This window comes from Eubalaena glacialis, chromosome X, assembly GCF_028564815.1.
Source record: "Eubalaena glacialis isolate mEubGla1 chromosome X, mEubGla1.1.hap2.+ XY, whole genome shotgun sequence".
NCBI lineage: Eukaryota > Metazoa > Chordata > Mammalia > Artiodactyla > Balaenidae > Eubalaena > Eubalaena glacialis.
This window is the reverse complement of record NC_083736.1, coordinates 29,618,022-29,644,491: the sequence shown is the minus strand read 5'-3', so window position 1 is coordinate 29,644,491 and position 26,470 is coordinate 29,618,022. Positions and strand designations below refer to the sequence as shown.

The 26,470-nt window shown below is 35.2% G+C and overlaps 1 protein-coding gene across 1 annotated transcript in view; it reads left to right on the top strand.

Moving 5' to 3' along the window:
- Positions 1–26,470, top strand: part of DMD (dystrophin) — a 1,714,964-nt gene that overhangs the window by 587,923 nt on the left and 1,100,571 nt on the right. Inside the window, exon 39 of the mRNA XM_061178407.1 lies at positions 19,216–19,363. Coding sequence (XP_061034390.1) covers positions 19,216–19,363 — 148 coding nt within the window. The remainder of the gene's footprint in view (positions 1–19,215; positions 19,364–26,470) is intronic.

The window sequence follows — 26,470 nt, the reverse complement described above, 5'->3', positions numbered from 1 at the left end:
GATACAGCCACTATGGAGAACAGTATGGAGGTTCCTTAAAAAACTAAAAATAGAACTACCATATGACCCAGCAATCCCACTACTAGGCATATACCCTGAGAAAACCATAACACTGTGGTACTCAAAAAGAGTCATGTACCACAGTGTTCACTGCAGCACTATTTATAATAACCAGGCCATGGAAGCAACCTAAGTGTCCATCGACAGATGAATGGATAAAGAAGATGTGGCACATATGTACAATGGACTATTACTCAGTCATAAAAAGAAACGAAATTGAGTTATTTTAGTGAGGTGGTTGGACCTAGAGTCTGTCGTACAGAGTGAAGTAATTCAGAAAGAGGAAAACAAATCCCAAATGCTAACACATATATACGGGATGTAAAAAAAAAAAAAAACTTCTGATGAACCTAGGGGCTAGACAGGAATAAAGACACAGACGTAGAGAATGGACTTGAGGACACAGGGAGGGGGAAGGGTAAGGTGGGAGAAAGTGAGAGAGTGGCATGGACATATATACACTACCAAATGTAAAATAGATAGCTAGTGGGAAGCAGCCGCATAGCACAGGGAGATCAGCTCGTTGCTTTGTGGCCACCTAGAGGGGTAGGATAGGGAGGGTGGGAGGGAGGGAGACGCAAGAGGGAAGAGATATGGGGATATATGTATATGTATAGCTGATTCACTTTGTTATAAAGCAGAAACTAACACACCATTGTAAAGCAATTATACTCCAATAAAGATGTTTAAAAAAAAAAGGCATCCAAATCTGAAAGGAAGAAGTAAAATTGTCTCTATTTATAGATGGCATGATATTATATATAGATAACTTTAAAGACACCACAAAAACTGTTAAAACTAATGAAGTCCAAAAAGTTGCAGGATACAAAACCAATGTAGAAAAATCAGCTGAACAATGAACTATCAGAAAGAGAAATTAAGAAAATAATCCCATTTACAATTGCATCAAAAAGAATAAAGTACTTAGAAATAAATTTAACCAAGGAAGTGAAAGATCTGTACACTGAAAACCATAAGATATTGGTGAAAAACATCGAAGACACAAATAAATGGAAAAATGTTCTGTGCTCATGGATTGGAAGAATTAATATTGTTAAAATGTTCATACTACCTGAAGCGATCTATAGATTCAGTGCAACCACTATCAAAATTCCAATGGAATTTTTCATAGAAATTGAACAATCATAAAATTTGTATGCAGCAACAAAATACTCCAAATAGCCAAAGCGATCTTGAGAAAGAAAAGCAAAGCTGGAGGAATCACACTTCCTGACTTCAAACTATATAGCAAAGCAATAGTAATCAAAACCAGCATTGTATTGGCATTAAAACAGACACATAGATCAATGGAATAGACTAGAGAGCCCAGAAACAAACCCATGCATACATAGTCAATTAATTTTTTACAGAAGAGCCAAGAATATACTATGGGGAAAGGATAGTCTCTTCCATAAATGGTGTTGGGAAACTAGACAGCCACATGCAAAAGAATGAATCTGACCTCTATCTTACACCGTACACCAAAATCAACTCAAAATGGATTAAAGACATATTTAAGACCTGAAACCATAAAACTTCTAGAAGAAAATATAAGGGGTAAACTCCTTGAAATTGATTTGGTGATGATTTTTTGGACTTGACACCAAAAACAAAGGCGACAAGAGCAAAAATTTAAAAATGGGACTACATCGAACTAAAAAGCTTCTGCACAGCAAAGGAAACCATCAACAAAATAGAAAGGTAGCCTATGGAATGGGAGAAAATATTTGCAAATCGTATAACTGATAAGGGGTTAATATCCAAAATATATAAAGAACCTATACAACTCAATAGCAAGCAAACAATCCAGTTAAAAAGTGGACAGGGAAACTGAATAGACATTTTTCCAAAGCAGGCATACAAATGGCCAACATGTACATGAAAAGATGTTCAACATCACTGATCATCAGGGAAATGCACATTAAAATGACAATAACCTATTACCTCACACCTGTTAGAATGACCATCATCAAAAAGACAAGCAATAACAAGTGTTAGGATATGGAGAAAAGGGAAACTTTGTTCAGCGTTGGTGGGAATGTAAATTGGTGTAGACACTATGGAGAATAGTATGGAGGTTCCTCAAAAAGTTAAAAAATAGAACTACGTTATGATCCACCATTCCAACTTCGGGGTATAAATCCAAAGAAATGAAAACAGGATATCGGAGACATAGCTGTACTCCGATGTTCCACTGCAGCATTATTTACAATAGCCAAGATATGGAAACAACCTAAATGCCCCTCAGTGGGTGCATAGATAAAGACGTGATACACACACACACACACACACACAGAGGAATATTCATCAACGAGAAAAAGGGAATACTGCCATTTGTGACAACATAGATAGACCTTGAGGTCGTTATACTAAGTGAAATAAGCCAGACAGAGAAAGAAAAATGCTGCATGGTATCACTTATGTATGTAATCTAAAAAAAAAAAGTCAAAGTCGTAGAAACAGAGTGTTGAAAAGTGATTGCCTGGAGCTGAGGAATGGAAATACAGAGAGGTTAGAAAAAAGGTACAAAGTTTAAGCTGTAAGATGAATAAGGTCCGAGGATCTAATGTATAACATGGTGACTATAGTTGTTAACAGCGTATTGTATGACTGAAATTTGCTAAGAGAGTAAAATTTAAATGTTCTCACCAAAAAAACCCCATAAAATATATTAAATATGTAAAGTTATAGATGTGTTAATTAAGTAGATGGAGGGAATCCTTTTCCAAGGAACAAACAAACAAAAACTCTGATTGGAATTCAAGCTTCTGCTATGGTCTCATTCTATTTATGATACATTTGTACGGGTTTAAGACAGAAAAACAGCTAGTAATAACCCATCTCTCTTTTCTTGACCCAACATAATTAACCCTCTCTTTCAGGGAAAAAATGCAGTACTCTCTCACAGTGGAGGGCAGCTATAGACAATTAATGCCTTCTGCTTCCTGTGGTCATGCATGTCTTCCGTGCTGCTGGCCCTGCTGGCTGATTGTTGGACCAGCCAGTTATGCTGTGGCCCATGCCCATAGCCTGTGAGAAACATGAAGCTGCCAAACTAATAGTCATAGTGTTAGTGGGAAATAGGGATTATATTTTACATATATGCGAAATTTGGGCAGAAAATATAGCCTGAGAAATCCTGTCGGGATCTATATAAAAAATATTCTGTATGTTCTCTCTCCAAGGATTTTGTCATTTATTGTATTACACAAATCTACAATTATTTAGTAGTTTTGTTTCATATGCTTTTCTTTGCAATAAAAATTTTAGCCATAATGAACCCGCCCCCCCAAAAAAAAGCTTAGGTCACAGTACATTCATCAGTCTTCATAATCTTAATCCAGGCCCTCTTGCCCACCTATCATTTGGCCATTCCCTTCATGCCAGTGGTTCCCAAACTAGCAGCATCAGCATCACCTGGGAACTTGTTAGAAATAAAAATTCTTAGGCCTTTGATATTAGAAACTCTGAAGGTAAGGCTCAGCAATCTGTGTTTTAAGAAACCCTCTAGGCCGTTGATGTTAATTTTAGAACCACTAGTCTAAGCCTTCACACATGCAGGCTCTGCTTCATATAATGCCCTTCCTTCTTTCTCTGAGATACCTCTGCTCACCCTTCTAGACCCCAGTCTACTGTGATGCCTCCCCTAACAACTTTCTCCCTTTTACTCTCATAATCCTATAGGATAGAATTCTCCTTTATGCTGGGATTGTCTTTTGTCTTCATTTGGATTCCCCCAAAAGCTGATGCTGAGGAAAGAACTCCAGTCCAAGTAGGTTATTTGGGAGGTACAGGGAACATCTCAGGGAAGTGAGAGAGGAACCGGAAGGAAGCCAGTAAAAGGTGTGTTTTCAACTCAGTTAACACTTTGGGTTTCTGGAGCTTAATCCCCATGAGGAAACTTTGAGAGACAGTGTAAAAGATATACCTCAGAGTTATCCCACTTGAGGGTGCCAGATGAGCTGGGGGATTTATACATCAATTCCCATCAATTATTGTTGCGGAGCTGCTTCCAGGGGTGTTAATTCCTGAGCAGTTTTGTCTTGCCATATAAGTAGGCAAAGCAGACTTCTGCAGCCAGAGGGAGTCCTCAGGTAGGGAAATCTAAGTGTTGGCATTTCAAAGTTGAGCCAGTGTACTTTGAAACGGAAAGGCAAGGAGATGTACACTGGGCAAGTACTTTATATGTTACAATTTTGGCACATGTCCTCATTAAAATAGTTAATACACACGTTAAACTGGGAGTTTCTCATTGGCAGGGATAGTATCTTTTTTCATCTTTAATACCCCCTGAGTTGAACATTCTGACAACTCCAATACTAAGCATTCAATAAATGTTTATTAAAGGAATGAATTAATGGTTAAATAAAACAGGCAAATACTATACGTCATGTGCGTTTATGGGCTGTGGGCTGTGAACATGGATATTTTATTTCTTAGAAGTTCTGTTTCTTTACATGTATTCAATTTTTAAAAAAATTTTTGCTTCTACTCTTTCCTCTTTCTGCACAAACTATATTTACTCGCTTGAGAGCACAGCATATACTGATGTTAATCAAACTTCAGATGAAACACCTAAAATGATAGAAAAGAATCTGCTCTAATTAAATAATAAAGTAACCCCTGCAGGTTTAGACATGTGCCTTCAGGTGTAGGAAAGAAAAAATTTAATGAATATAGTAGTTTTATGCCAAGAATATTTTCCTCATACACTTGTGCTTTTAATAAGATGGAATGTGAAATAGCAAAAGGAGCTTGATTTTTATGATGATATTTATTCATAACTTAGTAAGTCAGATATGATGAAAGTTTCCTTGAGTTATACTTGCTAGGGTTGGGTCAGATTTTAGTTCAGTGAATTTGAAGCAAAGGTGTCCTACCTACATGATGCTGTGCTGGAACTGGTCTGCTCCCATAGGACATCCATCCTGGGGAGTAGGAGTGGGGGAGTCCACCACATGTTCATGGGATCAGCAGACTCAACTAAAATGAGCATCACAGTCATATTCCTAATAAGGTACCCCTGGCATATTTATTTGTCATATGTTTGTCTATATAAAATGTATATATATGTATGTTATATATGTATGTATATACACACACATACATAACCAGAAATCTGCCTTGAAATTAATTACTGCTTATCTAACTTTATAAGAAAGTCCTTTGGACACTTTCCCTTTGACTTATGGATACAACTCCCAGCAAAATAGGTCATGGTTCTTATTTTCTTTACTGCTTACAACCTCTGATAGCCTAGATATTTTCTCCTTGCTATTTCTAATTGAAATGTTAGTCTGGTGTAATTTTAACACTAATTCTCTGTTAACTCCACTTGGTCTTCTAAATTTGTTCTTTTTCTATTGTACTATTTCTGCATGTTTGAAGCCCAGCTTACAGTAGTAAAATGGGAATATTTTTTCTTTGTTTGGAAAATTATTTTATTTTATTTTTTTATAAATTTATTTATTTTATTTTATTTTATTTATTTTTGGTTGTGTTGGGTCTTAGTTGCTGCGTGTGGGCTTTCTCTAGTTGCGGTGAGCGGGGGCTACTCTTCATTGCAGTGCGCAGGCTTCTCATTGCGGTGGCTTCTCTTGTTGCTGAGCACCAGCTCTACGCGCGCGGGCTTCAATAGTTGTGGCTCGCGAGCTCTAGAGCGCAGGCTCAGTAGTTGTGGCGCACGGGCTTAGCCGCTCTGTGGCATGTGGGATCTTCCCGGACCAGGGCTCGAACCCGTGTCCCCTGCATTGGCAGGCAGATTCTTAACCACTGCGCCACCAGGGAAGCCCTGGAAAATTATTTTAGAATGAACTGACAATTATAAATGCCACTATTAATTTTTTAAATTACGTAAACTTTGAGATTGGTTCTAATAAAGTGAAATGTATTCCGTATACATGTGTTAACATACGGTAAAGATGCAGACATAGAGAATGGACTTGAGGACACGGGGAGTGGGAAGGGTAAGCTGGGATGAAGTGAGAACGTGGCATAGACATATATACACTACCAAATGTAAAATAGCTAGCTGGTGGGAAGTAGCTGTATGGCACAAGGAGATCAGCTCGGTGCTTTGCGACCACCTAGAGGGGTGGGATAGGGAGGATGGGAGGGAGACGCAAGAGGGAGGAGATATGGGGATATATGTATATGTATAGCTGATTCACTTTGTTATACAGCAGAAACTAACACACTATTGTAAAGCAATTATACTCCAATAAAGATGTTAAAAAAAATGAAATGTAGTAAACATTAGGAAAAATAATAGCTTGTATATGTTCATTAATGTGGTAGATGATAACCATTATGTGTGTGTGGGCTCTTGTTAATTATAAGTACCTTAATAGGAAAAGCAGCCTTGTGGAAGGTAATAGTCCCAGCGAAACTGTATAAGCCCATGTAGAATCAAGCTAAGTGAAAAGTTAATTGTTTCAATTTTATTTTTATATTTGTGTTATTGTGCTCTCATGCCAAATATATTCTAAGATACACAGTAATCTTAATCTTTATTTTTAATAATGGTTGAAAGAAATGAGTGCCCATGTAAAAAAGAGACACTTTTATAAGCTGATCTCAAGTGGTATATTTTGATTTGCTGTAACAGCCTATGGAGGAAATGAACATTTTGGTAGCCTAAGAAGGAAAATGTCATACTTTTCTCTTTTTTGATCTTACCCTGCATATTTGGAATTTGTGTTTTAATACTTTTGAGAAAATAATGACACCTAAATGTATTATTTGCCCTGAAGATCAAAATATGTTCACCTTTTTTTTTCCCCCTCTCATTCTCCCTTAGCAGAAAACAATTGAAGTTAATTTTGTAGCCAAATCAAGGGCACTGTCCCTCCCTCATTTAGAAAGAAACCAGGAAAGACAGATGACTCCATGTACTATAGTAGTTTAGGTTTGCTCAATTATAACAGCAATAAAATCATTTTACACATAGTGAAATGTCTGAGTCTTAAACGACAAGAATACTAGATCTACCTGAAGATATTCTCCTTTTGTGTGTGAATGAGGAAATGTACAGAAGGAGTCATACATATTTTCTTCATTTATAGTTATATATTGAAAAGAAAATGATCATATATATATTTGAAATTTTAATAATATTTTATGAGCATAGCAATTACATTTATATCACATGGTTATTTATATATATAATATTTATATATTCATATTTATATACATCTGGATATTATGATTATTGTTATTGCCAACATTGAGTGAGCACTTACTATGTGCTTAACAAACTTTACTATATTATTCCTAATCCTCATAACAGTTTTGTGAAGTGGATATTATCATGCCTATTTCACAAATGAGAGTTATAAAACTAGCAAATTAAATCTCCTGCTGAACTTTACAAAGCACTATAAAGCAATAAAGCAGAATATCAAACCCATGTTTACCTGTCTTCAAACTTCATAAGCTGCACAGCTTCCTTGTTTTATGGCCTGTTTTATTATTATTATTATTATTATTTTATTTTTGGCCATGCCACGTGGGCATGCAGGATTTTAGTTCCCTGACCAGGGATTGAACCTGCACCCTGTGCAGTGGAAGCACAGAGTCTTAACCACTGGACCGCCAGGGAAGTCCCCTATGGCCTGTTTTATTTATTTATTTTGTTTGGGGTTTTTTTGGTTTTGTTTTTTTAATTTTTATTGGGGGTATAATTGCTTTACAAAGGTGTGTTAGTTTCTGCTGTATAACAAAGTGAATCAGCTATACGTATACATATATCCCCATATCCCCTCCCTCTTGCGTCTTCCTCCCACCCTCCCTATCCCACCCCTCTAGGGGGTCACAAAGCACCGAGCTGATCTCCCTGTGCTTTGTGGCTGCTTCCCACTAGCTATCTATTTTATGTTTGGTAGTGTATATATGCCCATGCTATGGCCTGTTTTAAATTGAAACTATGTCTTCATACAGAATGTGAGACTATATTCTAAAGATGTGTAAATTTAAATAAAATGCTCACATTTTGTAAAGGAGATCCATGAATATATCAGGTCCTCAAAAAGAATTTTACCTTAAACTTTTTAAGAAATTTAGATTATTTTATTTAGACTGCTGAATCAGTTTCTGTAGTTAATTTTTCCAAAATATCCTAATGTTAAAGGTAACATTGCAGCTCACTAATAGCAAACTATTTTTACTACTTTGAGTATTTTTACAGGGTGCTAATTGTTCCAAATCAAGACCTTGAAATTGCATAATTTTTAGGTTAATATTAGCATAATCCTACATTGTTTTTTTCACAAGCAGTGCAGGAATAGCATACCCTGAATATTTTTCCAACATGACAGAACTGTCAAATACTGCAGCCTTTACACAGTCATTGGCCTGCTGGGACTTCGGACTACAGCAAAGATGTTTGTAAAAGAGAAAGACAAAGGAGATTTGTAGAATACCACAGACATTAGTAATATCAGAGACACTTTTCTTTTTCTTTTTTTTAACGTCTTTATTGGAGTATAATTGCTTTACGATGTTGTGTTAGTTTCTGCTGTATAACAAAGTGAATCAGCTATACATATACATATATCACCATATTCCCTCCCTCTTGCGTCTCCCTCGCACCCTCCCTATCCCACCCCTCTAGGTGGTCACAAAGCACCGAGCTGATCTCCCTGTGCTATGCGGCTGCTTCCCACTAGCTATCTATTTTACATTTGGTAGTGCATATATGTCCATGCCACTCTCTCACTTCGTCCCAGCTTACCCTTCCCCCTCCCCGTGTCCTCAAGTCCATTCTCTATGTCTGCGTCTTTATTCCTGCCCTGCCCCTAGCTTCTTCAGAACCATTTCTTTTTTTTTTTTAGATTCCATATATGTGTGTTAGTATTGGGTATTTGTTTTTCTCTTTCTGACTTACTTCACTCTGTAGGACAGACTCTAGGTCCATCCACCTCACTACAGAAAACTCAATTTCGTTTCTTTTTATGGCTGAGTGATATTCCATTGTATATATGTGCCACATTTTATTTATCCATTCATCTGTCAATGGACACTTAGGTTGCTTCCATGTCCTGGCTGTTTTAAACAGTGCTGCAATGCACATTGCGATACATGACTCTTTTTGAATTATGGTTTTCTCAGGGTATATGCCCCGTAGTGGGGTAAAAACAAAAATAAACAAATGGGACCTAATGAAACTTAAAAGCTTTTGCACAGCAAAGGAAACCATAAACAAGACGAAAAGACAGCCCTCGGAATGGGAGAAAATATTTGCAAACGAAACAACTGACAGAGGATTAATCTCCAAAATATACGAGCAGCTCATGCAGCTCAATATCAAGAAAACAAACAACCCAATCCAAAAATGGGCAGAAGACCTAAATAGACATTTCTCCAAAGAAGATATACAGATTGCCAACAAACACATGAAAGTATGCTCAACATCACTAATCATTAGAGAAATGCAAGTCAAAACTACAATGAGGTATCACCTCACACCGGGCAGAATGGCCATCATCAAAAATCTAGAAATAATAAATGCTGGAGAGGGTGTGGAGAAAAGGGAACCCTCTTGCACTGTTGGTGGGAATGTAAACTGATACAGCCACTATGGACAACAGTATGGAGGTTCCTTAAAAAACTAAAAATAGAACTACCAGACGACCCAGCAATCCCACTACTGGGCATATACCCTAAGAAATCCTTTTCTTTTTATAATTAGCTAATTAAGTAATCAGATGTCAAGTGTAGGTGAAGATATGGACCCCTACCTATTTGGATACTTCTAAATTTATCTCAGGGATGTTTAGGGTGTCTCTTCCTAAGCCAAAATAATATGCTTAATCAAGGTCCCCCGAACTCCTAATATCCACTTAGGTCAAGTTCTTGATTTTGGTGAATACGTGTGTGTGTATATATATATGAGTGTGTATGTGTGATAGTGTGTGTACTTACAATTCAAAAAGTCCTTATTTAAGATGACTCAAGGTTTTCCATGAGACTTTTCTATTTTAACCTCCTTTTCCACAAATCTGCCTACTTGTAGGAAAAAGAAACTACTACAATACCGATTTTAGATCCTATCCAGATATGTGTGCCCAATTAGAGACCAGCAAAATTTTTAAAAAACCCAACACTTTAGAAGTCTAAAGACTTTTAAGATTTCTTTAAATATTTTTAGGTGTAAAATGTTTGTGAGCCTTTACAAATAATGTCGTCAGCATTGATCTAACTTTATCATTATTTTTAAGGTAACACTATTGAGTTCTTTGATGTAAGGTGAATTTTATCAATATTATTTTATTTGAAACATTCCCATTAAAGAGTCATAGTTCTTAAGTAAGTATTCATCCTCATACTTAAATTAGATGTCGGCAAGTTTGTATAAAGTGTATTATTTTTTTAGGATGGTGTTGAGCTAAATTATTTATATTTAAAAGTTATTTTCTATTTTCTATTATTAAGATCTACAATTCACTGAGAACATATTTACCTATTTGGAAAATGATTTCTGATATAGGCTAAGATATTTTTAAATTCTGAATTCTGTGTCAATGTTATAAAATGTGCAGATTACTAAAGGCTTTTATTAACAACAATAGCACCAAAATGTTACTGCTATCTATAGCTTACAGCATACATTCATTCTCATCAAAATGCTGTGTAATGTAGGCAATATTATCCTGGCTTTATTTATGAGACACCTGGATTCAAAGAGGTAAAGTGATATACCCAAGCCTTCATGGCTCCTAAATGGAACATATAAGGAGCCCATGGAAATTACTCATGAACTCTTTTATTCATTCATTCATTCATTTTAAAAATGTATTAAACACTTATCCTGTGCCAGGAACTTTGCTTAGTACTAGGAATTCAAAGGTGAATGAGGTGTATTCCTTTCTCTAAAAGGCTCATAGTCTGCTGGGAAAGACAGCTCTGTAAATACATAGTTAGAACATGAAGTAGTATGTTAATAGAGGTTTTTGCACAGTGAGGGGAGTTTGTCTGAGGAAGTAACTAATTTCAGGGGAGACAGACCTCACAGAATAAAGTGACATTGCAGAGGTGTGGCATTCTAAGATATAGCAAAAGGCCCAGAGTAAAAGGGGGGGGGGTGGATTGTTATGGAAGTTTTTGAGGTATTCGGTGTTTGAAAGTGTAATATATACATTGTGGGCTATGTGAATGTCTGTGAACGTACATGTTGGAAACAAAGAGGAAGAAGGGATGGCGGTGTAGACATAGGTTAGAGAGTGCTCAGAAACTGACTATAGGGAGAAATTAGTTAGGATATTGCGAGAAAAAGTTATTAGGGGATTTCAAGAAAGGCTATGGAAGTGGGGCTGGAGGGAAGAAGCCAAATTGAAGACTCATTTCTGGTTTAGAATTGATGAGATAGGTATAGAGGCAAGCATGGTGAGAAAGAAAGGGAGGAGTAAAGAATGACCTCAAGATTTCGAGCTTGGAAATCCTTAACTAAAATTATAAGACTTAGAGGAGAAAATAAGGGATTGTAAACATGTCATGTTTGAGGTTCACATACAATGTTCTGGTGAGGATAGTACAAAAAACAGCTAGATATAGAGCTCAGGTGAGGGCTAGAACCTGGGGCTATGTGGTAATCAGTTTATAGATGATGGGTAGGTAAAGTACAGCCCCTGGGCCAAATCTGGCCCAACACCTGTTTTTGTAAATAGAGTTTTATTGGGATCTAGCCAAACTCATTTGCTTTTATTCAGTCTATGGCTGATGTTGAGCTACAATGGCAAAGCTGAGTAGCTGTTAAAAAGATTGCATGGCCAACAAGGCCTAAAATATTTTTTTCAAGCACTTTATAGATAAAGTTTGCCAACCCCTGCTGTAGATGTTACTTGAACCTTTAAGAGTGAATGAGATTGTATAGGGAAATGTCCAGACAGGAAATCCAAACCCAAAAGGTTCACCTGTAATAACTAGGTGAACTAGGTTTTTTTGTTTTGTTTTGTTTTTTGAGGGAAAAATATCCCTGTCTCCTTTAAACATGGCAAAAGAGTCCCCTGTAATTGGAAAGGGGTCACATTAAGTGTTGATGTCTGTAAGTCTGTAATACAGTTCAGATAAGGTCTGTCTTTTCTGTTTGTTCATGTGGCAATAAATGGAAACTTACGAGGTACAGGGGAAACAAAATGTGTAGAATTTAGCAGTGGAGAGAGGGAATAGAGGCCTGAGAACGAGTTCCTAAACTCCAGTATTATAACCACTGTGAGAAACAAAATCAAAGAACCACTCCAAACTGGTGAAGCCTGAGAATCAGACTCACAACCTAGAGAGGAATAAAGATGAAATAAACTGGGTGTTACAAAATAAAATGTCAATCCAGAGCTGTAAAAATGCTAGCAGTGGATCTATTGAAAACAATAAAACTGAATGAGAAAGCTCACTTTAAAACACTGTATTTGTTTATTTCTTTGCCCAGCTCTATAAATATTTCAAATTATAAAAGTTTTAGTTACAATGAGAGAATAACTAGCAGAGTTGGGGGGTGTCTGAAGTGGGACAGAGGCTTATTTTTCACAGCACACACTTTTGTTTTTCCACTGTACAGCATTATTTTGTTCTGTTTGTATGCCTTGCCTTAAAAATTAAAACAGAATGTCTTGCTGCGAAAAATATATATATACATTCTATTTCACACTATACACAAAAATATAATACTGGAGGATTATAGATATGAATGGGAAAAAGCAAATTAATAAAACTTATAACAAAGTAAAGGCGTATTTGTAAATGAATATTGGGTAATGGAAGATTTCTTAAAGAGATGTATAAAGCACTAATCATAAAATAATAAACTGGACTATATTGTATGTTAATAAATTCTGTACATCAAAAGACGACATTGAGAGAGTGAAAATGAAAGTCACAGAGTGGGATAAAATATTTGGAACACACATATAAATAATATAATGTGTATATCCATAATCATGAAGAATTCCTGTAAATCTTTAAGAGCAGACTATCTGGTAGAAAATTGGGAGAAGTTCTTGAAATGTGAGAAGGGGCACAAAGAGGGCTTCTGGGCTGCTGACAATGTTTTCTATCTTGATCTGGATGGTGTTCATAGAATGATCACTTTGTAGTAAATAACAACTGTGTGTTATGTTTCACAATAACACCAAGACTTTTGTCATCTTCACAAAATAAGAAATACAAATGGCCAATAAACATGGAAAGATTTTGTCAGCCCCATTAGTAGTCAGGAACTTGCAAATTAAAACTAAAATAAGATATCACTATATACCACCCAGAATAGTTGAAATTTAAAAGTCTGATAGTACCACATGGTGGTGAGAATATGGAACAACTGGAATTCTCATACAGTGCTACTTGAACTATAAATTGTAAATAAGAGTATAAACTTTCATTCACTACTACAACTAGGGGTAAAAATGATTTGGCACTAATTGGTAATATTAGAGATGTGCATGCATGACTGATGGCCCATCAGTTTCACTCCTAGGTATATACTCTACAGAAATGCTTGTGTACACATTCCAGGAGACAGTTACAGGAATGCCTATAGCGGCATCATAGTAGCCCCAAACTAGAAACAACCTAGATATTTATTAACAGTTAAAAAAGAAAATCACACAGTGGAATATTATACAGCAATATATAAGCAAAAAGATGGATTAATCTTAAATGTATAGTATTGAGCAAATGAACCATCATACCAAAAAATACATATTATATGGTTCCATATATAAGAAGTTCAAAAACATACAACAGCCAAACTCTACTGTTAGAAATGCATATTTAAATTACAAACTTCTAAGGAAATGATTACCACGAAAGTTAGGATGGAGGTTATATTGTGGGAGAAAGAGGGGATAATGATTGGGAGGGGGTTCAAGAGGGATTTCTGACTGCTGGAGATTTTAAAAAATTTTTTGTCTTGGGTTATGGTAACATGGTATTGTATATATTCTTCTGTTTATTAGTTATATTTCACAATAAAAGGTGTTTAAAAAACAAATATATATATAGGGTGGTCAGAGCCAGGCATGGTCAACCATGGATTCTATGCTGGAGTAGTGATTCAGCTTCTGTAAACAAGCTAATTCCATCATCTATTTAATTAATTTAAATCCTGAAAATGAACTTGTTTCTTATACATCTGATTCCCCACCAGAGAGACAATGACATGGCTTGGATTCTATACTGGTGATTTGATTTGCATTTGAAAACCTAAGCAAATAGAGACAGAATAATAATAACAAAAACTACTGCTCATATTTGTTGAACCCTACCAACTGTTCTAAGAAATTTAAATACATTCATATATGTAACCCTCAAAATTAGCCTTAGGAGGGAGATACTACTTTTATAATAACTTTTCAGAGAGGTCACTTACTTGCCCAAGGCCACAAAGTAGATGGTGGAGCCATGATTCCACCCTAGGCAATCTGACCACTGTGCTCTACCTGTGTGAGCAGGCAAGGTCATGGTTTCGGGTATAAGCCTGTGTCCAGTGAGTGGTTGCAGTGAGACAGCCAACTGGAGTGGAATCTAATTATACATGCATGGATCTAGGCTCAGTATATAAATTAGGCATGAGAGAACTGACTTTTGTCTAGAAATCTTAGGAGTAAGATTTAAAAGGGGTACGAGAGGGGTGAGGAAAGTTGAAGCCATGGAAGAGTTCCCCAGAGTGAGCCACGTTCTGTAGGAAATACTTCAGTACTGCTAGTATACTTAGGTTTTATTAAATAATTTGATTACTGGGGAAACAGGGATCGGGGAGGGCGGGTGTGGGAAGGTGAGTTAGGTACTATGATTTGAGGCAAATGACTAATTTAACTTTTATTTATCAGCTGCTATAGTTTGGACCATGAGACTTTCGCCAAGAGCCCTCCCAATCACCTAATCAAAGATGAAATAAGTAGAAGGAAATACTCAGCAGCCCAGTGCTGAGTTTGCAGACCTTAAGTATAAAGCCACAATGGATATGTCAGAAGGCTACTAGGGTGTTATTTATTTAAATTTATTTCATGGAATTGAGCATCACCTTAATGGCCCGAAAGTGTTAAAATATGTCCCAAAGTACCTAAATTATTCCCTAAATGTAACTTATGCTCAAGAATAATCTGACTAACTTGATTTAGAACAGCAGGAAATAAGTTATGCTGCACATAAATGAAGCAGCAGTGTAATTTTAAATACTGCTTGCATAGTGAATGAGGATTTTAATATTTGCAAAATTTTAAAATCACTTGATTTATTATCCATATGTTTATACTGACATTTTTTTGTTTTTTATTTAGTTGGGTCTACATTTCCTCTTACTGCCAGGAAAAAAGGCAGCAACTTTTTTTTTCCCCTTGTAATAATACAGAGGGTAAAACTAATATTTCTTTCCCTGAATGCTATTTTTAACATCTCTATGTGTTTCTGGTTGTTGCTGCCTTTTTCCTCAGTCATGGACCATCCAGTTAATGGAATGAGAGGAATTTAGGGAGCATAGTGAGTGATTAGAGATTAAATTTATAAATGTAGCATTGCAAAACTAGCAAAATTTACATCTATTCATTTGGAATGTTCCTTGGTGGGAAAGAGTTTTAAGTTTGTAAGTAGTCATGATAAAAAATGAAACTTTACATAGTAAATTCAAGAATAGATTTAGACTTGGCTGTTAACAATGCGTATTAAAATGCTGGAAAGTATATTTAAGATTTTTATGTGATGCTTGAAATGGAATTTAAAATATTATTACTCACATTGAATGTCATCACATGTAAAGTGCATGCTTTTATTTAATATTTTGTTTGAATAGAGTTACTTATTTTAACATTAATTTTAATGATAAAATAAAATCAGCTTTACAGTTTTCGAAGTTTTAGCAGTTGCAGACTCTAGTGAATATTCTATATTTAGATATTTATAAAGTGACAGTATAAGTAGTTCAGATCAAGTCTTTAAGTATGAAAAGGTTCAGATTGCAGGAGCTGGGGAAAAGGGAGCAAAGGGAAGGAGGACATTTCAGGAATATTGGACTAATGTGCAAAGTCACGAAATCCTGAGACAGTAGCAGGGCATGGGGGGACTGCAGAGAGTCCTTTCTGGCTGGTAACTCCATCCTGTCTCGTTTTTGTGGGCCTGGAACACAGATGTAAGTAGAGAAGCCTGAGCTCTCAGACTGTTTCCCTTCTCTTCCTATCTCCAACTTTGTCTTGCAGAACTAAGGGGTACCATGATCAATTGTATGGGCGCTGATGGTTTTCTTCTCCTAGAGAATTTAGAGGATAGATAAACTGTGAAGAAGAAGAGGGATTGGATGGGAGGAGGCTTTGTGGAATCTGGTGAAAGATGGTAATTGCCAGTGCAGTGAGTGGTGGAGGGACACATCTGCAGCAGCCTGGAATGAAGAGTATTTATAGCACAGATGTTGGAGAAGCAGTCACCTCCCAGTAGCTAAAAGGGTTGGCAAGAGGGTAAATCTGGTGATTGGGTTGGGAAAAAAGAAAAGTAAGAAGGGGACTGATGACTGCTACAAAGGTGAGATGGTAAATTATGACCAAATGACAACTCCTCTGTGGTCTGGTTAGCCTCTGCCTGTTTCCCAAACTATGGTGGCAGGAGGATAGTTGGAGATGTTAGTTGTTTGTGTGTGAGACTGCCTTTTAAAAAGTATTATGCTTAGTGAAATAAGTCAGACAGAGAAAGATGTTATCTATGTTATCACTCTGTTATCTCTTATATGTGGAATCTAAAAAAATAAAAGAATGTATATAATGAAACAGAAAGAGAATCACAGATTCAGAGAATAAACTAGTGGTTACCAGTGGGGAAAGGAAAAGGGAGGGGCAAAATAAGAGTATGGGATTAAGAGACACTACTATGTATAAAATAAATAAGTAACAAGGATATATTGTACAGTACAGGGAATATGGCCATTATTTAAAATACAGCCATAACTTTGAATGGAGTATAGTCTACAAAAATATTGAATCACTGGGTTGTATACCTGAAACTAATGTAATATTATAAATCAACTATAGTTCAATTTTAAATAAATAAATAAACAAATTTTAATAACTATTTTTCTGAATATTCAAAGTATGAAATGCACATTGCAGAAAAACTTGACAACATAAAAATACATATAATGAAAACTAAAATCAACTACAGTCTCACTAAGATGGAACAATGCCAACTATGATTCATTGTGTTTTAGATTCTCATTTAACAACTCCGACTCCAGTGATTCAAGTGCCTGTAAGACATATAAAATGTACAATTCTTTTTTAAAGGGAATAAATTCTTATGATGTATTCTTAAGTCATGTTTTGTGTATTAGCACTGAAAACATATGAAAACAAAATTATTATTAAATATGCAAACATTTCCAAGATAGTTTTGTGGCTCATGGATATATCATATTTGATCAACTCTAGAATGCCATTATTTATTAAAGGTAGAATTCTTTTTTATAAGCTAGCTATAGAGACTGCCTCTTTTGGCTATCATTGGCTGCCTTTTTTATGCTACCAAAATACTGTCTGTTTTAGATATTTTTAAGGTGAAAATACAGTTAATCATTAAATGCAATATCTGATAGAATACAATGTACATGTAGATATATAATTAAATATTGGAAGAAAATAAAGAAAAAAAAATAGGAGAAAGAGGCCTACAACTATCACGTTGAATTGTTTAACTTGGTGAAAATTCATCTTGAAAAAAGGAAATCCCAGCAAATTTAATGTAAAGTGGTAAAAGACACCACTGAAACCAGAGAGATCTGAGTCAGAATTCCCTCTCTTCCATTTAATATCTATTTATCTTTTGGTAACTTACTCAGCATCTCAGTTTTCTCCAGTGGGAAATGGAAGTAATAATTGTTATGTTGCAGGGGGTTTTGTAGGAGTCAGTGGAATGGGATATGTGAAAGCACAGAGCCCAGGGCCTGGTTCATAGTAAATGTTTAATAAATGTGAATTCCATTCCTTTCCCAGTAAAACAGTAGGGAATTGTGGCATTATTTGGGTTCTAAAATTATTTAAAGTTCCTAAATGGAGGTAGAGATCTGAGAAGATCCTCAAGGTATTCAAAACTATAACCATTGCATCTTAAGAGTAGGACTCAGAGAAGTTTGACAGACTACCGTATTGTGAGGCAGCTCCACAGCCAGGAATCTTCAGGATGGCTTTTTTTTCGTGCTGGCAAATGCCTGTTTGGATGGGCATTGGGAGACCCAGTAGATCATGAACCCCATAAGACTTCAAAACTAACAATATACAATATTTTTCACCTTGACCGTACATTAGAATCATCTGGGTGCTTTTAAAAATACCAGTGTAAGGATCCCACCTCCAAAGATACTGATTTAATTGGTCTAGATTGGGGACCCAAAATCAGTGTTTTATTGCTGTTTTTTTTTTAAAATGCCACAAGTGATTGTTATGTGCAACTGTCTCAGGGTAAACATAAAGCCTTGACTCATATGATTTCTGCCTCAGTCTCTTCTGTGACCAGAACATGACCAAATGCTTCCTTCTTAATATTCTTTTCATATGAGATATTAACATATTACCTTGCACTAAATTCCTTCAGCATTCCAATTTAAAATGTTAGTGGATACAATGAAACAGGAAGGATAAAGGAAGACAACAGTCATCATCTGTTTTAGACTACTATATCAGTTAGTTGGTAGATTTTTTGCATGTAAGCCTACGTATAAGTTACATCTATCATCCTGAATGCTTGCGGATCTTAATGAATAGACGCTTTTAGGTCAAGATATGACTGAAATTGATAGAGTTTAATGGGATAATTTTATTTTGATCCAAAAAATATTTTGACTTTTAGTATCTAGCTTCAAAATACTTAATTTATTAGATGTTAATGTATTTTTTTAATTCCTGAAATTTTATTAAAAATTAAATATTCTCATAGGGAAAAAAACACTAATACTCCATGATAGTTGTTTCCATCTTTGTTTCAATCACAAAATGTATTCCGTTTTAAAGGGAAAATTACAACCTTTTATTTTAATTCATCCTGTATTCTATACTAATTATTTATGTTAATTGAAATTGAAATATACAAATGTGAGAAACTATCAAAATAATATCCTTGTTAATGTAATAAAATATATGCTAGGTCCATATAATCCATTTATTTTCCTTGATCCATATTTTTTAATTCTAGGCAATTTGACAGATCTGTTGAAAAATGGCGGCGGTTTCATTATGATATGAAGATATTTAATCAATGGCTAACAGAAGCTGAACACTTTCTCAAAAAGACACAAGTTCCTGAGAGTTGGAAACATGCCAAATACAAATGGTATCTTAAGGTAAGTTTTTGAGATCTCTTTTTTTCAAATTGTTTTTATCTTCACCACAACATCACGACTACTTAACTTCTTTAAGTTCAGGTTGTGAAGGATGATGGAAATTTATAATTTTTGACTTTTGTTGTCAGCACTGCACCTACTAGAACTTGTCATGATGATGATCATTTTGGAAGACTGTGCAGTGGACATTTAGTGTCAGGATGGGAGTCTAGATGTAACTGGTTTACCTGATGAACTGCAAAGTGTAATTGAATCTTTGATACAGGGAAGCATCTTACAGCAGGGTGTCCTGTGGCTTTGGGGAAGTGTGTGTTATTGCCTTATGTTGGATTTTGTCCAGGAGGAGAACTTGTGGTATACTTAGCAGTCATGTAGTTGCTAGAAATATCCATCATGATGAAATTACAGTTCTGTTTCCCTAAAGACAATTGTGGTGATGTAGCAATATTTCTATATATTCTATTGACAAAATGCCTTCTGAGATAGTCCAGAGGCCAAAACAATGCAGAGTTAATTGGCAGTACTTATTGACTGTTTTATGGGTTTTGTTAATGGAAATGCGACATATGGATTATAACCAGCGTACAGTTTAATTTCAACTTGCTGTGTCTTTTGATTATGCAGATAAAGTGGATTGTAGAGGTTATAATTTATGTTATAAAGTATATGGCTTAGGTATAAGAAATATTGTGTTTATTACACCAAATCTTAAGTACTTTTGCAACATTTTTTAGTTAAAATTGTTCAGGTAGCAATTTTCAGTCAAGTAGATTTGAACTATGGCCAGTTTTTTAATGCCAGAAAACACTGATTAAGACAGATGAAAGCAAAGAAAAGGGTAATGTATTAAATAGTCCAGACATTTCAAAATGCTGGATTCATAAAAGCAATATCATTTTCAACCTTACAGTTCTCCATTCTCAAATATTTTTTGCATAGCAAATAGGCCTTTTGATATTAAGAAAGTTAGCATTTAAACACCTATGTGTGTGTAAACTATGTAAACATAGAAAATGAGTAATTTTGAAATCTTGTGTAATTATGTATATATCAATCAAATTTTTATACACATCAGCATCGGCATTGCAGGTACAGGAAATTTGTGGATTTCCAATCTGCCATCATACAGAAAATACATTTTGTAATAGCACTAAAGTGAATTTTGAGCTAATGCAGCATCACTAGGTTTCTGACTTAAAGGCAGAATTATAAGAGATATAAGGTGTTCTTGGGGAGATTTATAAACCTCTTGCCATTTTCAAAGATATCCATCACAAGGTAGTTACATATATTAATCTGTTTTTGTTGTAAAAATAATATATACTCATTATGAAAAAATAAAGCAATGTAGAAGTATATTGTAGGTAAATATATACATACCTTCTACTCCACAGAGGGTGGTTGTCTTGATATGGATATTGGTATATATTTCAGGTTGGCATCTCACTCAGAAATGGATACAGAAGGTTTATTAGGGAGTGCTTTTGGGAATTGAGCAATTGGTTTATGATGTTCCTTGGTATAATTTTCTTTGTGTTTCTTCTTCTTGAGGTCTGTTAAGCTTCATGGATCTGTGTGTCCTTAGTTTTCATCAAATTCAGAAATTTTAAAGGTGTTATTTAAAAATAATATTTTTCTGCCCCGTTCCCCTTTTCAGGGACTCTGATAACATATATTAGGCCACTCACTGATGTTTTGTTCTTTTTATTTTCAGTCTTTTTTTCACTGTAATTCATTTTACATAATTTCTATTGTCAAATGGACTAATCTGATCTTTTACCATATCTAATCTGTGGTTAATCTCATCTACTGTATAATTTTAACCTCCGACGTTGTTTTGTGTGATTCAGTACATTGCTGAAGTGTGACTTGAGAATTTTAACATCTTTCATGTCTCTACTCAACGTGTCAATCTTTACCTTCTTGAAAATATGGAATACAGTTATAATAACAGTTATAATGTACTTGTCTACCAGTTCTATCATCTGTGTCTATTTTGGGTCAATTTCAATTATTTTTTTCTCCTTGTTATGGGTGTTATTCTCCTGCTTCTTTGGATGACTGGTAATTTTTGATTGGGTGCCAGATGTGAATTTTAACTTGTTGAGTGCTTGATATATTTGTGCAGATAAATATTAATGACCTTTGTGCTGGAACACAGTTAGTTTGCTTGGAAACAGTTTGATCTTTTGAGTGTCTTCCTCTTATACCTTTTGAGTTTTGAGCAGAACAACCTAAGTCTAGGGCTAATTTTTCCCCACTACTGAAGCAAAACCCATCTCAGTATTCACTCTGATGCTCTGTGAATGATGTTTTCCACTGTGGCTGGCAGGAACAGATACTATTCCCAGCCATATGTGAACTCTGGTGATTGTTCCCTTTAATCATTTTGTGTAGTTCTTTCCCTAGACAGTGGTAGTTTCTTCTCATATGGGAACTGATTGGGACTGAGCTGAAGACTGGAAGGGCGTTCTCTGCACATCTCCAATGTTTATTCTCTGTGTATCTGTCTCCTCTCTGATGCTCTGCCCTGTGACTCTAGCCACTTTGGTCTCCTTGGATTCCCAGCTCCATCTCCTCAACTCAAGGAGACTCCGTGGCTTTGTGAGAGTGCCTTCATCCTTTGTCATAGCTTGGAACTCTGCCCAGATAGTAAGCTGGGGCAACGGTAGGGCTCACCTCATTTGTTTCTAATTTCTTAGAGATCACTTTTTTTAAATTACCCAGTGTATAATGTCTTAAAAAACATTGTTTCATACGTTTTGTTCATTTTTAAAAATTTTTAACCAAGAAGTTAAATTTGGTCCCTGTTACTCCAACTTGGACAGAAGCAGAAGTCCAAAACAAACAATTTTTATGTCATTTGATATTTTAGTATGTTTACTTCTATACAATCTTAAAACTATATGATAATTTTAATTGCCTTGAGAATGACTAAAGGTCTCCACTTCTTGACACTGGGGTTTAGTTGTGATTGATGAACGTTTTATCAAAACTTTTTTTCCATTAATTGGAGAATTTCTTAAAAGACTATTTTATTTAGTCTGTTTTTTACTCAATGAAATAGAAAAGGGAATTCTGGATGTCCAGGGAAAAGTTTTTCCAGCTATGGAACTGTGAATGATATCACAAATATTCTAAGCAGTTACGTTTTTTTTTCCCCCTGGTGATTAGGAAGGTCCAAAATCATGCACATACACATGTGCATACCTGCATAGACACACATAAACATAAGACATCTGGAGTTATCTTTCCCTTCTGGTAAGTCTCAGAAAAGGGTCCAGAAAGGCACTATAAGTCACCTCCATTGATAAGACAAATGGAAACTGCGGTAATTTCAGCTGTCGTGGTCATTATCATTGTTGACTGACTAATAATGAATAAGAGAGTTTAAATTTTTGATGAGAAATTATTTTAGGAAACAGAATGTATATGCTGCCTGTTAGCAGCAGACAGATTTGTTGCCATGAACCAGTAATGGTTACTTTAAGGAAAATCAACCAAGCAGCCCATGTACTAAAGAAATATTTACAGGGGTACACTGGAGTTTAAAGCCTCATAAGAATAATTTTCAGCAAAGATATCATGTCTAGATATGAAATAAAATAATAAACAGGTACGTGTTGTAAGTTTATCTATATAGACTTCTATCAAACTGCATTTTATTTATCTTTTTAACTTTAAAAAAGACAAATCATTGTCCTACTGACACTTGGTGTTACTATTCAAAATAAGTTGCTGCCAATACCAAAAAGATGGTCTGCTTCCATGCAACTCAGCTATTGAATGAATGCAGCTCAGCCATCACAAATGAATGATAAAATTAAATATATTAATTAATATTTTTCAAGATATTCCAAAAATATGTCATGCCACCATGGGGAATCTTTTAGAAATATCACATTTTTTACATGAGAAAATATCAATCATGTTACATGCCACTAAAATTGGTCTGTTAATAAGCTCATTCAATTATTTATGTCTCTTAAATATTCATTCAACAAGCAGTAATTGAGTACATATGGAAAATTTTATCACCCACAAAAATATTGACATGCCACATTAGTCTCTAGTAGAAGTTTAGAAAATTGGCTAAAAAGTTGGAAGCCACATTCAGAAAGTGTGGGTTCAAATCCCAGCTCCTTTAGCTCCTTTAATAGCTGCAGAATCTTGTGAAGTGTCTTAAATCTCTATGTCTCTGTTTTCTCTTCTCTTAAATAGTAAAAATGAGATGTGCATAAAGTACTTAGAATTGCATTCTCCACAAAATGCTCATTAAACGTGAGATCTTATAACTAATCACACTTCCTAAGTGATTAGCCTGTATCTATAAGAACAAAAGTGCATTTACTGAATTGCTGTCCCCAAACATCTGCAATACAGATTGAATAACCAGGCATTTTCAATAATGCTTACTTTTATGACTTATGATGTTTTCTCAAAGTATAGCTCTTGGATTGGAAAGTGAAGAACATTCCAGTTCAACCAAACAAATCTTCCTCAGAAAGCTGACACATCTGCCTCTTTTTAGAACTAACAAGAATAAATGTTAATGGGAGTTTTCAAAGGGAAAGCTGAGCACCATGAAGGAAAGTTATGAAAATAATGTTAACTCATCTAGTGACAGAGTGAATTGGTGTGCCAACAAGTACCTTGAGTGAAAACAGAAAAGTGGAAGTCATAACACGTCCTAACATTTAGCTCTACATGTTCTTCTAGAGTAGAAAGAAATAATTTTTAAAGCACGGGCTGTTATTTTAATGGAGTTGAAAATTCTTGAAGTTGACAGTAGAAACAATAAAAATCAAAATTAGATTGAATATTTTAAAGAGTAGAATAACCTTGCTATTAATGGAAATGGAACCTGTTTATTTTATGGGACAGTGCTGCTTAGTGAACCGTATTAAAAATTAACAGCACCTTCTAAAGAACGTTGCCTTGGGCAAGCATGAGACCTTGAAATCTTAAGAAATTTCATTTGAAATTAACCTAAAGAAGTAAACAGAAGTAGGATTATTTAGATGAAACTTTTTAGGCTTTAAATCAGTGAATGGTAAGCAAACATAGGGAGTGAAACAGCAATGTGTTATTGTGACATTAGTTAACTGCTGTTTTTAGGCAAAATATCATCTTCTTAAAGTTAGTCTTCCGGCATATCTTTCAATGTTACTGTGTTTTACTCCATTGTATGGTAGAAGTACAATATATTTTTGTGTATTGCTGTAAATAAATTCAATTAAAAACTGTTTACTTTGTAACATAATGATAAATTTTAATTCATTGTGATTGTGGGTACGTAAGACAGCATGGATTAAGTATGTCATATCATAATGTTTATGTTCATCATCAAATCTCAAAAAAATAGTTTAAATTCATGTTCTAGTTAAGCAAAATATGCTTTTTCTTTTCTCAAATTGGAAGTTTGCATGGAGAATGGGAAATTACATATAAACTGTATAGTTGTAACATGAGAACATTTCTGTGATCTCTCAGATGAGGAAATAAATCAAGGAAAAAAGGCACTAGTTTCTTGCAGTTGAGGGAGAGAAGACAAAGAAAGAAGCATCTAAGAGAGGCAAAGACAGTTTTAGCTGCTCTTCAGCTCTGCCTTACCTTGGCTATTTGTGATGGAAGAAAATTCTAGAGCACTTTGTAAAGGACCCAATTCTTACAAGTTTAGATTCCAAGAACACATTGGAGCTGGGTAACTCCTACCCAAAAGCTTGAGACAAAGTGAGTCCATAAAAAAGCTGTCTTCCTCTTACTGGAAATACCCAGACTTTCTAATTATTCTCACCCTGATTTCTGAGCTTGCAGCCTAGAAAGCCCTCAAGTGGTAGGTCCCATCATTGAAAAACCATTGGCTTGCTCAGAAACAAAGAGTGCTGAATGGATGTGCATAGATCACTGACACTATCTGCTATAGTGAGTGTTTGTATTTTTATTTGGATGTACTTTAATACCTAATTGGTAATCTACTCCCCCAAAGGATTCTATAGGAGATAACTGACTTTGAATTAATATGGAGTAAATCAAAGGCTATGTAGAAAAAGGCATATGGTGTAAAAGACCAAATTGCATACAAGTATGTTTTCTGTGTAGTCAGTTTTTACAGTGCTGATTTTACCAGCTGGCTGGTGAGTTTGAAGGCTTCTTAACGGCCGCACTGCTGGGACTCAAATGCTGATAGAAACTTTGATAGTAAAATCATTTGAGTAAAAATTTCTGCCATCTGTTGTCCTTCATTGGGACCCCAATGTTAAGAATAATTCATACTACTGCTGGCCCTTTATATTTCCCCAGCAGTAATAAAATTTCATAAGATTTTGTTTGGTGGTCACAAAGCTACCCTGGTTTCTGTAGCTAGAGGATATACACTAACATAAGAGAATCAACATGAAAATTTACTGCGAAGAGAATTTGTCTCTAGTCACTTACTTTAGGGTTACAGTGATGTGTAAGTATGGGAATACATCTTAAAGTAAGCTTTCCAATGTTATTAGCTGGTAATGGCATGAGAAGTCAGTCTCTTAATACAGTTAAACAGTTGGGTACTTCATTCTTACGTAAATATCGTTAGCTTTTTATTGCTGCTTAGAAACTCCTCTATAACTTCTTGGCTCCTATGCATCTTTTCAGAAGTAGTAATAACAGATTTATTGGGAGTTTGGCAGAGTGCAGAAATTCAGAGAGGGGCTCTAAATTGTTGCCTATCAAATGTGTCTTTCATAAGATAAGTATATTAAAATAATTGGATAATCTCAATGGCTAGTTCTTTAAGTTCTGTTGTCTAGCATGATATGTTTAAGAAGATGAAAAATTGCTCTACATAATGGAAAAGAAGCAATAACCAAAACTATAACTTACTGTAATAGCCACAACTGTAAAGAACTGCTTAAAATTCATGAAAAAACATATCATCCCTAAGGGATCCCCATTCTTAGAGTAAGAAATTATTAGGAGAGTAAGAATCTACCAAAAAAAAAAAAAAAAGTGAAGCATGCTAATTGCAAATTCCAAATTGGAAAAAACCCTGCTCACATCAACATGGAAGCAATGTGAAGCAGAAATTATTTAATGAAAAATAAGATTAATGCTAATATAAGT